Here is a 17,304-nt window from a genome sequence, read left to right as displayed (position 1 = left end):
ACCCATGTTTTGAATGAATTAAATACTGAGTGGCCACACTCACTCCCACTCACTCTAGGGGGGTCAACAGCACAAAGTCCCTGCAGATCTCGCATGAGGATGCAACACTGTCTAGCAGCTCCGGCTCACTTTAGGTCTGTGTTTGCACACACAGCATGCAGGCAAACATGACTCACTGCAAACACATAGAGTAACAACACAAAGCTAGAAGCTACACCAACAGGTTCTGACAGCTACATGCAGTCTCTGCACAGGAGGCGGTATTGGATTGGTATCAGCCGATGCAAAGCTGATGCAGAGTCCAGGTACTGGTATCATTAGCCTGATGATACCGATGAGATCCAGATACCAGATCTTTGAATTATACAAAATAAAGATATGTGCAAGCTGCATACACAGGTCAGAAGGAAAAAATAGATATAAAGCATTAAGACGTGTACAGAGAATGGCAGAGAATAACATTTATATGTACAATGATCATGCAATCAGCATGAAATGTCAGGTCATTCAGACTCTTTTTAATGTAGTTAAGTATTCATAAGTGCAGTTATGACTTCACACAAAGCAGCCTGTATCTTTTGTGTCTCTGACACAAATAAATAAATGAATGTAACAAAGTGTCTGCTGGTGGGAGCGTTTCCTTTAACGGCACTGCAGCCCTTTGCAGGCATGTGTGAGTGTGGCTTAATCACTTGTAAGACTTGATGGAGTGTGTGTTAATAAACATTAGGCTGTCTCTCTTCCCTTGGTGATTAGTGGTTTATGTGCTTGGCTCTCTGCAGGCTGAAGACGCAGTCCTGAAGATTGATGGAGGGCCATGCTATTCAAACAGCAGGCATTGCTGAGACAGAAGCTCTTCGTGCTGGGCAGCCTCGCTATCGGAAGTGTCCTCTATCTCGTGGCCAGGGTCGGGACTTTGGATAGGTACGTCATCGCTGCTCGGTTCTGAGTCGTACGTGACTTTTATTGGAAGTGATGTCATGGTCGCATAAATGGAAAAATATATTATTAATTGCCACCCAGTGACGAGTAGTGAATCCAGGTACATATAATAAGAAAATGCTTCCTGTGAGACTCAGATCAGGGCAAGATTTACCCATGAAAATTGCAGTATGTTGTTTGACCACAAGAAACATGTTTTTTTTTGTCCCGATCAATTTCTATGTAAAAAAGTTGGTAGAGACCCAAAGAATGAGATCACAAATGCAAATGATGGGCTCATCTCTCCTTTAGAGATAAGGTGGGTAGCTGGGTCATCCGAAAGAGGCCCGGTGTAGAGCCAGGTTAAGCCAGGATCCATAGTGAGGTGTTCCAAGCAACCAGGAGAAGGCCCTGAGGCAGGATTATATCTCCTTGCTGGCCTAGGAACGCCTCAGTATCCTCATGGATGAGTTGGAGAAGGTGGCTGAGAAAAAGGGGGTCTAGGTTTCCCTGCTTACACCGCTGCCCCCATCACCCGACTCTGGAGAAGCAGAAGAAATTGGATGAATACATGTTTGGTACAAGCCCCATCTTTCTCATTTCATCCACTGATCAGCATGACGTTAATCAGCACACATTTGGGATTTGGGCCATTATGGGCTAATAAACGTGATTTTTTGACTTCTTAGATCTGGACCAGGTCTACACAGAGTCAGTGTCAATGCACCACATCTAGGACATGTACCAACAGTGATCTAAGCAGAGGAACAACATCTTATGGGATGTAAGAATCTGCTGCTACTAACAGGTGCAAGATTCTACAGGACAAATGAGGACTTGTATGCTCCGCACCTTGCTTTGGCTAAGAGAAGGGCAAATAGCCGACATTCCAGGGACATTCTAAAGCCTAGAAATGTATTAAATCTGATTTATATTTTTCCTCTTTCAGGCTACAGCCCATTTGTCCTATCGAGAGCAGACTGCCTCCCTCTGAGCCAGAGCAAATCCCTCTCCGCACTCTGCAGTTTAAGCGTGGCCTGCTCCATGAACTACGTAAGGGAAATGCCACCAAGGAGCAAATCCGCCTCCACAACCTGGTCCAGCAGCTGCCTCGGGCCATCATCATTGGAGTGCGCAAAGGTGGCACACGCGCCCTGCTGGAAATGCTCAACCTGCATCCGGCAGTGGTCAAAGCCTCGCAGGAGATCCACTTCTTCGACAATGACCAAAACTACGCCCGGGGCATCGACTGGTACAGGGGGAAAATGCCGTTCTCCTTCCCTCATCAGATCACCATTGAGAAGAGCCCGGCCTACTTCATCACAGAGGAGGTTCCTGAACGCATCTTCAAGATGAACTCCTCCATCAAGCTGCTGATTATCGTCCGGGAGCCCACCACCAGAGCTGTGTCCGACTACACCCAAGTGCTGGAGGGCAAGGAGCGAAAAAACAAGACCTACCACAAGTTTGAGAAGCTGGCCATCGACAACAACACCTGCGAGGTCAACACAAAGTACAAAGCCGTGCGGACCAGCATCTACACCAAACACCTCGAGCGTTGGTTGAAGTACTTTCCCGTGGAGCAGTTCCACATCGTGGACGGAGATCGCCTCATCATGGACCCGCTGCCGGAGCTGCAGCTCGTTGAGCGCTTCCTCAACCTCCCCTCCAGGATCAGCCAGTACAACCTGTACTTTAACGCCACCAGGGGATTTTACTGTCTGCGCTTTAACATTGTCTTCAACAAGTGCCTGGCAGGCAGCAAGGGTCGCATCCACCCTGAGGTGGACCCTTCAGTGGTGACTAAACTGCAGAGGTTCTTTCACCCTTTCAATCAGAAGTTTTACCAGATCACGGGCAGGACCTTCAACTGGCCATGACGAGTTTTGAATGAGAATCCACATATTGGTGTTTTGTTTTTTTTTTAACTATAAATTAATAATAGCACTTTGATTGAATGCAAGAATGGCAGTGTGACCAAATATAAAAGGAACTTCATGTGAGTTTGTTTATACGTGTGTGGAAAAAAAGGTTTGACTAAAATATTCACAAAGCAATTGATCTTGCAGATTCACCTGTCTGTCAATGTTTTCCCCATTAAAAAAAAAAAAAAAACAAGCCTGAGCTGATTAACTAAAGAGATTATTTGATTATTTAAGACTATCAAACATTGATGCTGTTAAGATAAGCTTTATGTGTGATGCGTTTATTCAACACCTTCAAAGACATCTGATGAACAGCTTCCCCCATCATGTTGTTTACTTGACCAGAAGTGCATGTGCGATCCAGATGCCATTAGTAGAATCTTGTGTTTGTTCATCGTCTTTTTATTTTAACAGCTGCTGTGATCAGGTCCATTAGAACGCGGCCTCCTTTAGATCCACAACAGCCTGAAGAGCAGACCAGTCCTATCAGAATAGATCTTAGTAGTGTTTCAAGCTTGACTGTCACCATGTCCAAAACCTACAAAGCAAAGACTCGTGTTTTTAATGTAAGTACGCTGATTCTCTCCCCCCTCTCCTCCCTGACAGCTTTCTCCTTGGTTTGCCAAACATCTGGCAAAGAAGCCATAGTGAGAAAAAAAATCTCCTGATGGTCCAAATGTTGATTCTATGATGAGCAAACTTTGTCTGTTTCTGTGGAATTACTCCGTCTGTATCATAAGTGTGTTGTTAAAAAAATGTCAAATTAAAAGAACATGTAAACATTTATCTGTTGTCATTTGTTAATAAAAACGAATACCCGAAACATTTTAGGAAGAAGGAAGAAGCCTCAAACATCAGGCAAGGCTTCAAACCCACTGACTGCTTTCCTTTGTTGTAGAGAGATAATGAGCAGGATGTAACAAAGAGGATGCTGACACCTAGTGTTTTGTCAGAGAAGTAAATAAAACACATGCTCTCTAATGTGCGCATACACATGTATCCATTTAATGTAGGTACATAAAAATAAATAAAAATCTCTACATCCATTCATTTATATGGCCTCAGGACATGTTCAATTATTTACCAGTGCAAAGGCAAGTGAAATATGAAACTTATGTCCAATAAAATAAGATCACAGTAAATTATTATGGTGAAGAAATTATCTTTATCTCTGCATAAAATATAGAAAACTAATCTGTAAGCAACATGGCTGCAACGTTATGTCAGCATCATCATGTCACATCTGTATTCAGCACTGCAAAACCAGATACTGCAAATAGTGGATGTAAATATTAAATGGGTAGTAAATAAAAAAAATATTCACAAAGGGTTGGGTTACTTCACAAATTCATTCCACTTCACATCTGTTCAATTTTATTGGTATAGTGTTTTTATATAACAAATTCTAAGAAATATAAATAAATAAAAAACTACAACAAATCTTGATCCATGATCATTTTTTTGAACTGAAATGTTGTGATGGGGACAAATGTTCACATGATCAGTGCAGTCAATGATATGAATATTGTCAGCATAAAACACAGAAAATCCCATTTGTATTTATTACATTCATTTTTATCCACAACAAAAAAAACATGTAAACATACAAACTCTATATTATAGATCATGGATTGTGCAAAAAGCGAAGATATCTCTTTAGTCTAGTTTATTGTGTATCATTTGTCAGTTTTGTTTAATTAAATGTGACAACATTTAGACTCCTTGCTGTGTGTGTGTGTGTGTGGGGGGGGGGGGGGGGCACCGTAGGACCACGGTGGGGCCACTTCACGGCGTAGCTCCGCCCCTGTCCGGTCGCGCCTCCCATTCAACAGCGCTCCGCAGCGTGTTTTGCTCTGTGTCGTGTTGATACCGTCCATCCTGCTCCTCCGTCTGTTACACCAACTTTTTCTCTGAGAAGGTGCTCCGAACATGGCTTACACGACTGCGGGTGGGACCAAGAAGAAGGTCTGCTACTACTATGACGGTACGGGACAGCATGCGTGTCTGAATGGAGGAGCCGCGCTGAGGCATCTGGCAGGCTAACGCTAGCCGCTTAGCTAGTCAGTGCAGCTGCGGTGGCTGGTTAAATGTATAGAGCTAGCTAACAAGCTAGCTCACTTTAATGACTGTCGTTTGAATGGCTTCCAGTGATAAATAGTGTCATTCTGTGTCCTCACCATCAGATTACTGTGCGGCAAACATTATAAAAGGAAATTAAACGTAAAAAATACACAAGTTAGTTACTTTTATACCTAATTAGCGAGACATAATTGTCCCCAACTATCCCCATTATTGTGTGAGCCACAATTACAGCCGAGGATCAGACTTTGTGTAGCGTATTTCATATATATTCTTGCATAAATAAATAGAAACGATGAGGAAAACACTTCAAAGATTCACTCATGGACCCATAAAGTGAGAGTGTGCAACTATTTAAGGCCTAATTGATGGTCTCTGTTTACAGCTCTGAGGTCAGATGAGGAATATTTTATTATTCTGCTCTACACAGTGTGGAGACATGAATCCCTCTAAAGAATCCGTTTAGTTTTAGTCTCATCATTATTTGTTAAAGTGGAGTTTTCCCATTTTTGTATTTACATTGGAACAGCGCCACACAGTGTCCCTGGGTGGCATCATAATGGCTTAGCATGGATTGAGAGGTTTATACTAGAACCTGGATTTGTAGGACCAATATTTTGGTAAAAATATGGTGACATGCCAATATTATGAAAATATAATGCAACACATAGATGCCTAGCTACTATTCCAGCTGTTAAACTTATGGTTTATTGATGAACTTTCCAGCTACAATGTGCTCAGCATTGTAAACATTAGAGCTGAAGTATGCTCAAACTTTGTGATCACACACATGTTCTTCATTAAAAAAAAAAAAAAAAACACGTACACATACATCTACAGATGTATCTGCTCCAGCTTATTTGTTCTCAGAAACAGACACAGTGAATTTCTGATTTTGAATTTTGGATTAGATTAAGATTTACTTTATTAATCCCTGTGGGGAACTTAAGCTGTAGTAGCAGCAGCATATCAAAGAACAATAAATACAATAAACACAAACAAAAACTCTTATATACACATACACACACATGACAGCAACAAAAAATAGTATATGTACATACACACACATAAAGCAGATTGAAGATAAAAACACAGTTAATGTAACTGAGAAGTTTGAAATACACCTATGATGATGCTTTAGTCAGAGTCTGTGAGCACAGCTCTGGAGTCTGATGGCGGACGAACTTCATATTTGTTCACACACCCTCCTTCATTCATCATGCACTGCAACACAATCTTTTATCTATTAAATCACTGTGGTCCAGAGGCTGCTATTATTATTATTATTATTATTGGAGCTTTTGATTTTGTGCAACCCTTGTTAGTACAAACGAACTTTAAAATAATAAAGTGTGACAACATTTTAGTACAATTTAAAATATTAAAGTGCTTTCATAAGATAAAATTGCCTTTATCTCCCTGTCGCCTTGATGGGCTTTTAGTCTATGGCTTGCACTGCACTTTGGATGCGAATAAAGTTGTGCTGTGCTACCATGGCAACTGCTGCTTTAGACCTGTGAAAGGGAATTTTTGCTTGTGTGGCGCCAGCCTCCAGCTTGCACAATGCCTGCATTTATATGTACTTACCGACACAGTACAACCTGAGCGCACTTCATCATGTTCTAATTGTCTTTGCAGGTGACGTAGGTAATTACTACTATGGACAAGGACATCCCATGAAACCTCACCGTATCCGGATGACTCACAACCTCCTCCTGAACTATGGACTCTACCGGAAAATGGAGATCTATGTATGTTTCCAACATGTTATTCAACCCCATCGTCCGCCCCTCTTTGTCATTACATTGCATCTAAATGGCTGCTTTGACTTTTCAGAGGCCGCACAAAGCCACTGCAGAGGAGATGACTAAATACCACAGCGACGACTACATCAAGTTTCTCCGATCCATACGGCCAGACAACATGTCGGAGTTCAGCAAGCAGATGCAGCGGTGTACGTCCTTGTGGCTTTATTTTATATATATTTATTTTTTTATATTATATTTATATCCAGTTTCCATCCTTCCAGGAAAAACATGGTTTAAAAAAAGCTGCACAATAGCCCAGTTAAACCAGGAAGCAGTAGACATGTAGGTCGTAGAAACACAGGAGGAGGAACTGCGATCAATAATCTATTGTTTAAATGTTCTTTGTGTTTGCAGTCAATGTTGGGGAGGACTGTCCTGTATTTGACGGCTTGTTTGAGTTCTGCCAACTCTCAGCTGGGGGTTCTGCTGGTAAGATTTCACCTCCATCTTCTGTGGTCTTAAGCTATGAATATTCAAGTTCTGCAGTCTCTTCAAATGACAACTCGGTCATATGTGTGTGTGTGTGTGTTCCTTTGAAGTAACCAAGTCAAATTTGTTGTGCGCAGCTGGTTCCGTGAAACTGAACCGACAGCAGACGGACATCGCCGTGAACTGGGCCGGAGGTCTCCACCACGCAAAGAAGTCTGAAGCCTCTGGCTTCTGCTACGTTAATGACATTGTGCTGGCCATCTTGGAGCTCCTCAAGTGAGAGACGTTTTCCATTCATGCATATGAAAACGTCCTCCTCACCAGGGTGCCTAATCCCTGCTCCGTCTGCTGTGTTTCCTCTGACCAGGTACCACCAGAGGGTGTTGTACATTGATATAGACATCCATCATGGGGATGGAGTGGAGGAGGCCTTCTACACCACAGACAGGGTCATGACAGTGTCTTTCCATAAGTATGGGGAGTACTTTCCTGGAACTGGAGACCTCAGGGTGAGTGTGAAACATGCTGCTGATGCAGCAGTGAAACAGCGATTATGCAGAGGTGGAAGTATTTATTTTTTTGTTTACTTGTTGATTTGCTGAAGAAGCCTGTGTATTCTGTTACATTATTCATCTGTGATCTGTTTCTCTGCGTTCTGCTTCAGGATATTGGAGCTGGAAAAGGCAAATATTACGCCGTCAACTACCCGCTGCGGGACGGAATTGACGACGAGTCATACGAGCAAATCTTCAAGCCTGTGAGTACAAACTGTGATCAAGTTCTTTAAATATTCGTCTGCAGACTTCACCGACCTTTTTTAAAAAAAAAAGTCTCAAAATGTAATTTATTCATCAGACAGGAAAGACGTATGTCATGTTTGATCAGCCTCACCCAAGAAAACGTTGAATTTTCATCTGTGTAGTGTCCAGGTATGAGCCCGTCCCGATGTGTTTCTGTTTGTTTTTGTAATTTTATCATGTTAAGAGCCTTGTGCAGTGTTTATGTTAGAAGTTACGCATGGTGATAAAAACACTTGTCCGGTAAACTGAAAACCTGCCGGTCACTGTTTCTGCTGCCAAGTTAAAATATAAAATATATTATACTACTGAAGTAAAACTGAAGATTCAACCACACACGGCATCAAATAAAATATGTTTAATGTTTGATCCTTATCTTCTATATAAGTACATTGCATTTTTTTTTATTGACGGTGTTAAAAATGATACCGTCGCTAGCTGTGTGCCCCGCCGGTATACCTTAATACCTTAATACCGTAATACCGCCCAACCCTAGTGTCCAGGAGTGCAGGTAAATTCTAAAGAAAAGCATGGTGTCAATTTTACAAAAAAAGGTTTTTTGTAAATGATTCCGTCAGAAAATTTGTATTAATTATTATTATTATTGACAGATGAAATATAACTTTCAAAAGCTGGCACATATTTGCTATTGTGTTATAAATGCTCAGAGCAGTGTGTAATAACAAGAAAAGTAAAAAAAAAATCTCTTTATAAACAACTATAAATGTGCAGCAACAAGACGAGACAAGACAACAAGAGGTTACAAAAATGAAACTCAAACTATTTTACATCAAGTCTCCTACGCTCCACAAAACTCCCCTCGCCCCTGGCACACAGGCAATGTGGCCATTACCGTAATGGATGTAATAGCGATCGAACAAGCCGTTTTCTCAGCTAGGGTAATTTTAAACAGCGCATGCCAATTTCTGTCGCCGGCAACAGCTCAGTTTTAGGAGGCTTAAAGATGGGGAACATGCTTTTTTTTTTTTTATATATGTTATATTATTATAATATTATATATATTATATTTTTTATTTATTATATATATATATATATATATATTTTTATTATATCCCTTTTCTGGAAAATATCCATCTGTTATGTATTATCTGTCTCCATATGTTCAGCAAATCCTTGCACTGCAGAGCAGATGCAGTTCAGGCAGTTGACGGGTTTCTGCTCTCATTTATGTGCAGGTGATGGCCAAGGTGATGGAGATGTACCAGCCCAGCGCTGTGGTTCTTCAGTGCGGGGCGGACTCTCTGTCCGGAGACCGCCTCGGCTGCTTTAACCTCACCATCCGTGGTATGGATAAAAAATAATGTAACATGAAAGTCAGAAACCGTGTGGGAAGTGTTGCATTGTGGCTTTGGTTTCTCCCAGGTCATGCCAAGTGTGTGGAGTACATGAAGTCTTTCAACCTCCCGCTGCTCATGCTGGGTGGAGGAGGATACACCATCCGTAATGTGGCCCGCTGCTGGACCTACGAGACCGCCGTGGCTCTGGACACGGACATCCCTGATGGTTGGTCACTCATTCTGTGTCACAGTGGCAGAAATAGCCTTGGTTTACCAAGTTGTGGATAGGGTTGGCAGCTTAGGCGACACCTTTACATCCAGGCTGCAGATGAGCTGTGAAGATTGCATTCATTCAACAGACAGTCACTGTGCAGGTCTGTCCAACAAACTATAACCACATTTAAGATTAAAGTCATTATTAAATCTGCTTTATATTAGTCATCACAGTTTAAAATGTGCCAAAAATAAAACGTTTGAACTGCGAAGATTCTTCAAAAAACAAAACATTCTAGAGATGTCAGAGGATGTAAACATGCAGTCAGAATCAGAATTACTTTACTTTTCTTTTTTGAAGTCAAAGATAAATTGAAATATATAATAAATATCTAAATACCTAGATAGTATTTAAATTCCTGAGTTGTATCTAAAGAAGAAGAAACATATTTACTACTGTATAAAAACCTGAGTGACTGTCAGAGTTCAGTAGTTTGATTGAGACAGGCAGGAATGACTTCCTGTGTCTCTCAGTGGTGCATCATGGGAGTCGGAGTCTGTTGCTGAACGAGCTCCTGTAGCTGGTCAGCACAGTGTGGAGCGGGTGAGAGGGACAGTCCAGTACTGTCTTTATTTTGGACCACGTCCTCCTCTCGGACACACCTCTGTCAGAGAGTCCAGGTCCTCTCCCACAACATGGCCGCCCTTCCTGATGGTTCTGCTGAGTCTGTTGTAAAGTAAATATCAATAGCGAATCTTTACTGTCAGCTTCAGTCAAGGCTAAAAAAAATATTTTGACAGATCTTTATATCTAAGATATGTATTAGATAGTTTATCTTTATAGATACCTACAGCCTGAATATTGTCTGATGTTCAGCACTGTTCCTTTAAGAATCCACTGGGTAACTTCTTCATGATCAGATTTGTGGTTCATGTTGCCCCATCGTGCAGCTTGTTAATAACTTTACACAAAATATTGATTAAAAATGAAATATATAGGACTTCATCCTCAGTCAGATAAGTCGATAAGAGTCAATCCCATCATCAGGATAATGATCATAACGTAGAATGAAGTGTGGAGCATGCAGAGCACACACACACACACACACACACACTGTTAAGCGTTTGACTTGATGTACACTGTGGGTGGAGGCCGAGTGCATCTGCGTAATGTTATGTGACTTCCCCACTGGAACAGCCTGGCCTGCTTCTCAGCCTTCCTCACAGAGGGAGCTGAGTCAGCACACTGTCTGTTCCACTGAGCGTGTGCAACATAAAGAGAGGGGATGTAATCACAGAGGCTGTCGAATGGGCCAGCAGTTCCCTTAATGGGATTTCAGGACATTAACTGAACTCCCCACTTATTTCAATTCATCCTGCCCTCAGTGGGGGATCAGTGTAGGTTATAAAGCCGCAGTAAATCATGTTAACAGGTGTGTTAGAGCTTCCTTTTTCACTCCAGACCACTCATAATTTGACACTTGGTTTTATCTGCAGAGTGTAAATCATCCCCAGCTTGTGGTCCTGTTGCTTAACCCGTAATGTTTCTATTGCAGAGCTGCCGTACAACGACTACTTCGAATACTTTGGTCCAGACTTCAAGCTGCACATCAGCCCGTCCAACATGACCAACCAGAACACACAGGACTACATGGACAAGATCAAGTACGGCCAATAACATCACAAATCATGCTGACGTCGCCAGAATTGCTCGGCCTAATAGTCGTTATTATTATGAATGTTCAGGCAGCGGCTGTTTGAGAACCTGCGGATGCTGCCTCACGCTCCTGGAGTTCAGATGCAGGCCATACCTGAGGACGCCGTCCCAGAAGACACGGTGGACGAGGACAAAGAGGATCCTGATAAACGCTTGTCCAGTAAGACTGGTGTCGATGTTCTCTCTCTCTTATCTTCTGTCTGACAAACGCAGAAAAGACGAGACGGCAGCAAAGCTATTTGTGTTTCCTCTGGTTCTACAGAGGAGCCTGATCAATTACATGGGGGGAAAAATGTGAAGACATTATGAATATATATGGGAGGGTTTTACTCATCAACAGTGTGATTGCAGTCCGTGCCACAGACAAGAGGATAGCCTGCGATGAGGAGTTCTCTGACTCTGAGGATGAGGGCGAGGGAGGCAGGAGGAACACGGCCAATCACAAGAAGGGAGTCAAAAGGCCCCGAGTGGACGAGGACAAGAAGGAAGGAGAGGAGAAGAAACCTGGTCGGTCATTTTAAAAAAAAAAAAAAAACAGCACACTGAGATATTTATCCACAGTGAGGTGATGTTAGGCATGTTTTTAAAATGTTCACCACAGATATAAAAGAAGAGGAGAAGACGAAGGACAGCAGCACTGAGAAGCCCGACTCAAAAAGGTGATTCACACAATGATTTTCTTAGACGGGCATTAACATTTTCACACTTTTCTCTCTTGTGTAAACACTCTCAAAGTTCAAACCTTTAGAAAAAGGAGTATTATAGAATGAAATCTATTAATCTATTATTAATCTTATCAATAATTTGAGTTAGATTTTCTTGTTGTTGACCTAAAACTTAAAATGTACATACAAACTGCACCAATATGATGACATGTACAGCAGTGTTAATTTTGGCAGCAATTTCTGATTTAGTTTTTATTTTAGTCTTGTGACTAAAATGTCATTTGATTTTAGTCACATTTTAGTCATCAACATTTTTTAACTTTTAGTCTAGTTTTAGTCGACTAAATCTGCCGTGGATTTAGTCGACTAAAATTCTATGATATATATTTTTTCATGAAATAATTAAGGTTTTATTGTGCAATAAAAACAGGCACAGCTTTAACTTGTGTTATTTGAAACAAACATCTCTTTATTTAATTGCTATGATCTTTTCACAAAAGAACCAGTGAACAGTGAGCTGTTCGTCTCGTTTTTATTCGTTGACGAAAGTGTCGATACATTTCGTCTTCGTTTTTGGCACCGTGCGTTAGTTTATATTTAGTTATCGTCTCATTTTTATCAGCAAACAAAGGTCGTTAACGAAAACTATGACGAAAATGATTCGTCAACAAAATTAACACTGATGTACAGTTCCTAAGTTTTAGGTGTGGAGTTGTTGCACTCCTGTGGAGACTTTACATCATTACCGGTGTTTTTCTCTCTCTGCAGTGTGAAGACTGAGCAGACCAGCAGTGCCTGAAATACTCTTATCCACACACACACACACACACACAATTCAGCCGGTGCTGTTCTCTCTCAAGGATCCAACTGCTCATGGAAACACCATCACAAGCATTATATTTATTATGACTCTCTATTTTCTACTTGTGAATCTCTTTGTGTCAGTGCCCGTCTTGAAGCCACCACTTGAATTTTCCAGAAGACATCCTTTGATACTCTTTGAACCATGTGATTCCAATGTGCTTGATCTTCTGAAGGAAACATCTGCTTGTCTGTTTTTTTTAGGAAACTGTAGGTAAACATATAGGTGAACCTACACAGATTTCATGGTTTAAATTTTGATATTTTGCATTTGTTAATAAAAGTTTTTTATACTGAGATGGGTGTTGCTTTTTGTAATGAAAATGTCCAGCCACAAGAGGGCGCACTGACCCAAGAGATACTGCCTCGAGTTAGGAGCAGGTGCACTGGTGCAGGGTAAATTTGGTTCTAATTTTTATACTAGTATAAATGTTTATTAAGTGATTATTTAAAATGTAGTTTAACAGTTTCCTTAAAACCAAATATCTATGGACATATATCGATAAAAATGTCTGTCTATGGTTTGGTTGAAGCTGATGTGCTGAGACCTTATGATTGGAGGCCAATGCGGAAGTGGCTTGAAGTGCAATAACGCCATTGGCCGGCGGGCCTGGCAGTAAATTCTCGGTTAAAAAATAAAAAAATCTCACAATGTTCATATTTTTCGTATCGGTGTCCCGGTGCTGCATCTGATTATTTCTTTATTAAAAAAAAATAAAAATAAAGTACTAGGCCTCGAGGGGCGGTAAATGAGGGGGCGTGTTTAGTGTGATTGACAGGGCTCTCCTCGAATCACTGACGAGTTACTTAGAGGAGGCGGGAGACTCAAGACGTCGCTGCGCCGGAGCAGCATGCTAGTTGCTAGTTTATACTGAATGGACGATTAATGTTACTTTTTGGATGTTTGTACTTGTAAAACTTTTCTTCTGTACAAAGTTTAGCTGCTCGTTTGCCAGTTTTGCTGAGTTTTTGGTTGTGCCGTGTTCTTTGGACCCTTGGTGGATTCACACAGTGTCTAATTGGTGAGATTATATTAACAATTCTGTCAACTTCATTGCACTTTCTGTCCTTTAACCATTGAGTAAAATGTATATAACGCTAAGAAATCAAGTTTCCAATGGTATCAATGTTTTTTAAAAGAGGTTTAGCATTCTGATAATGACACTGACCCCTTTGCTAGCTTTGCTAGCCATGCTAGCTAGCTAGCTAACGTTAAGGTAAAGGCTGCTGCTCAGTCTAAGCCTGATTCAAAATCCCGTGAACAGCTGACAGAGTTTTGAAGATTGAGGGCTAAGTTAAAGTACACTCGCAGGTAGATCTGTCCACATATTTACATTCGTTCCTGTGAGGATGCACAGAGGAGATGAGGATGTTAAACCTGAGAAGAAGCTGCACCATCACACAAATCACAGACTTATTCACTGCTACAAAGATTAAACATACACAATATGATCACAATAAGTACTGACGATACAGAGGTTGTAAAATATAACTTCATTATATAACGTCCACTCTGTATTGGAGAACACAGATGGCCATTACAGAGACAGATGCTTGTATTTAAATATGAAGTTAAATACCTGATTTAGGTCTGATTGGCAGCTTTACCAACTCCAAGGTGCAAATACTGCCCCCCCAGTCTGTGACCTTTGAACTCCAAAGGTAAATAATGCAGTCTACTAGAGCCTTATCCTTATCTGCTTTCTGCTTCCAGACATTAAAGAAAGCCAGTGGATGGATGTGATTGAGACTGACTGCATCGACTGTCAGACACCAAAACCAGAGGAGGACCAGGCCTCAACATCCACAGCTTCAGGTAGGAGGAGAGCCAGTCCCAAGCTCTTTCAACCATATCATCCAGGGAAGGGGGTCATTGCCCACCTGGCTCATTCCACCACCACCAGCGGCTGTCTCATAACCAGCAGTAGTCGGTCACATCACTCATGCATTAAACCACACTCAGTTAGATGGCACTGCATCCACCCAGCCAGCTGCTACCATTCTTGGCAGCGAGTGCCCAAATAATGGCACACCACCCACAGCTGGTGGGTCAGACAGTGATTAACATGTGACAATGGTGACCACGCCCTCTGAAGCTGGCCTAAACCTCCACGGGAGAACCGCAGGCCTTGTCTGACTACAGCAGATATAAAGACGGGAACACTCAAATTGTCCACTTTCTTGTTTTGTATGAAGTGGTGAGTGTTTCGTGAACCCTGGTGCTAGCTAGTGTCGGCAACAACAGCTATGTAAACAGGTGTGTGGAGGGGATGGTGTCTGAGGTCACCTCTGTTTGACTTTCCCTCTTGCAAGACTGGGGGAGGACAGACCAACAAATTGTCTCATCTTTCTGTCTGCTGACACGAGAGTGTGCTGTCCACCGGGGTACATATTTATTTATTCTAGGGTTCATTTCATAGCTCTATTTTTTATGTGGAGGATAGGATTGAGATAGTACGGTGTTTTTAATGTGTGTATGTAGTTTGAGATCATAGTTTTCTATATAGACCAGTACTGGGCCTGACCTGTTTCTATCCTTTAGGATGGTCACATTATCATTAATTTAGCATCTAATTCCCCTCCTATAGCTGATAAATGAGATGGAAACAGCCTTTCATTGCAGCTACTAGCTTCATGTGTGTGCGTTAAGTCAACTTAGAGGCTGCATAACAGTAACCAAGGAAGCTTGAGGAAATGGAAGAGGACAGGTTGGCGTAAAACTTGATGCTCTGTGAATCCTTCTTCGCTCAGAGTTCAATCCTATTTTGTGTTTGGAGTGAGGCTGACTGTAGTAAAATCTCTCTGGAGCCTGTTATCACTGAGGATGAGTCATGCTTGGCAGCAGATGGCATGTAATAGGAGGAGGAGGAGGAGGAGGAGGAGGAGGAGGAAGAGGAGGAGGAGGAGGAGGGGCCCTATTTCATTTCACTCCAGCAAACATAATATAAACAAACACATATAGTTTGTCCACCAGGACCTGACTCTCAGCCCCCACTAAGTCATTTCCAGTTGTTCTTGGCTGCATAGATCTTTGTTTTTTTAATCTTTTATGCGTCTTTAGGTTTAATGTTGTGAGCTTAAACTAAATGTAGTACCAAGCACAGAGGGCACAAAACTTACACAAACTCTGAGGCTGCTGAGCTTATTTTTTCATTATTCATTTATTGTCTTCTTGTTTTGTCCAATGAAATCAAACCTGTTATCACTGAGGACGTGTCATGTTTGGCAGCAGATGGTATGTAATAAGAGCAGGAGTGTTTGCATATACTTTGTCCAAAAAACAGTCTCAAACGTCTAGTATTGATCCGGCTGTAATGGTTATCCATACCATATCCATGTGGCTTAAGGTTTGGCTTCATCCAATTAAACAGGGGGATGCGTAATGCTGGATTTCTGCCAGCATTGTCCATTGCTCCCTTTGATCTGACTTCCTGATAATATCGTGCTTCCCTAATTTAAAGCCCCACTGTTGTTTTTATTGTAATATTTAAAAAAAAAAAAAAAAAACGACAGATGCAGCTCAAATTTTATTCACATTTATTTTTTGCTTTTAGTGTGCTCACAGAAAATTAGAACACCTTAAGCAGAGGAGTTTAATAGCAATTGTTTTTGTAAGCAAAGTTACATTCCATCTCTAAGTCAAATTGGTCAAAGCTTCTCCAGTATTTACAAAAGGAAACAAAAAAGAGAGAGAGAGAGAGAGAGAGAGAGAGAGACAAGATGCTACACAAACATTTGCATCTGATAGATTCCTTAAATTTGGACCACTGGAAAAAAAAAAAACAATCTGCCTGCTGGAAAGAAAAGAAACATACCACAGTATATAAACAGTTAACCATTCCACTTATCACAGCTTGGTGTTTGAGTTCAAAATTGCTTCATAAGGTTCTTCCAGGATGACTTTTAGTTTGTTTATTTGTGTTTGTTTGTGTGTTGGTATCTTACAAAAATGAGCGGGTGGAAAAAAGAGCTGCAAACTTCATGTGCTTCTTGAGATCAAGATTTCATTTTGTACAATAATCACAGTTAAAAACACCCCGCCTATACATACTTACATTTTTATTAAAACCAACAATAAACAATAAAGCCTATACAACTTGTATTTCTACTGAATCACTGACAGCTAATGAGAAGTGAAAAGCTCCTATGAGTTTTATATGACTTCCTAAAAACCTAACTCTGGGACTCCTTGTAAAAATGACTTAGTGTTGTAAACCGTATATAGATGTTGGTCTCATAGTTCTTTTTTAGACTTTTCATAATAAGTCTGTGGCACATTTCCCAGGCTCCCCCCCCCTCCCAGCCCTGACAGTGCCCTCCCTGAACTCCCCCCCCCCTCACCCTTCATTTACAGCTCCACCCCCCCCCACCCCCCCCCCCCCTGTCTCCTTCATACCATGGGCATGTCCATACTATTTTGTTTACATTTTGTATAAAAATTTAAGAAAAAAAATGTAATACTGATGTAAAAATATATGGCAGAGTGTGGATGTATTTAATCAGTTGTACATGTCGAAGCCACCCACCTCCCCAGCCCGTTGGAATGCTAGTAACAATGGACCAAGATGGGTTTTGTGTGTGTAAGAGGGGA

General features: G+C 41.3%; 2 protein-coding genes across 2 annotated transcripts in view; both read left to right on the top strand.

The window, feature by feature from the left end:
* LOC114428747 (heparan sulfate glucosamine 3-O-sulfotransferase 5) overlaps positions 1 to 2,801 on the top strand; it is a 55,857-nt gene extending 53,056 nt beyond the window's left edge. Inside the window, exons 3-4 of the mRNA XM_028397418.1 lie at positions 783 to 924; positions 1,871 to 2,801. Coding sequence (XP_028253219.1) covers positions 818 to 924; positions 1,871 to 2,801 — 1,038 coding nt within the window. The 5' untranslated portion in view covers positions 783 to 817. The remainder of the gene's footprint in view (positions 1 to 782; positions 925 to 1,870) is intronic.
* A 1,866-nt stretch (positions 2,802 to 4,667) lies between these two features.
* LOC114428541 (histone deacetylase 2) lies at positions 4,668 to 13,010 on the top strand. The gene is made up of 14 exons (XM_028397054.1): positions 4,668 to 4,830; positions 6,564 to 6,676; positions 6,762 to 6,879; positions 7,088 to 7,162; positions 7,300 to 7,438; positions 7,530 to 7,671; positions 7,827 to 7,919; positions 9,156 to 9,264; positions 9,343 to 9,483; positions 11,027 to 11,135; positions 11,217 to 11,347; positions 11,539 to 11,694; positions 11,789 to 11,846; positions 12,621 to 13,010. The coding sequence occupies exons 1-14, from the start codon at positions 4,776 to 4,778 to the stop codon at positions 12,649 to 12,651; spliced, it is 1,470 nt and encodes a 489-aa protein (XP_028252855.1). The 5' UTR covers positions 4,668 to 4,775; the 3' UTR covers positions 12,652 to 13,010.
* The last annotated feature ends 4,294 nt before the right edge of the window (positions 13,011 to 17,304 follow it).

This window comes from Parambassis ranga, chromosome 24, assembly GCF_900634625.1.
Source record: "Parambassis ranga chromosome 24, fParRan2.1, whole genome shotgun sequence".
Lineage (NCBI taxonomy): Eukaryota > Metazoa > Chordata > Actinopteri > Ambassidae > Parambassis > Parambassis ranga.
The sequence above is the reverse complement of the archived record's forward strand: the minus strand, read 5'-3'. Positions and strand labels throughout refer to the sequence as shown.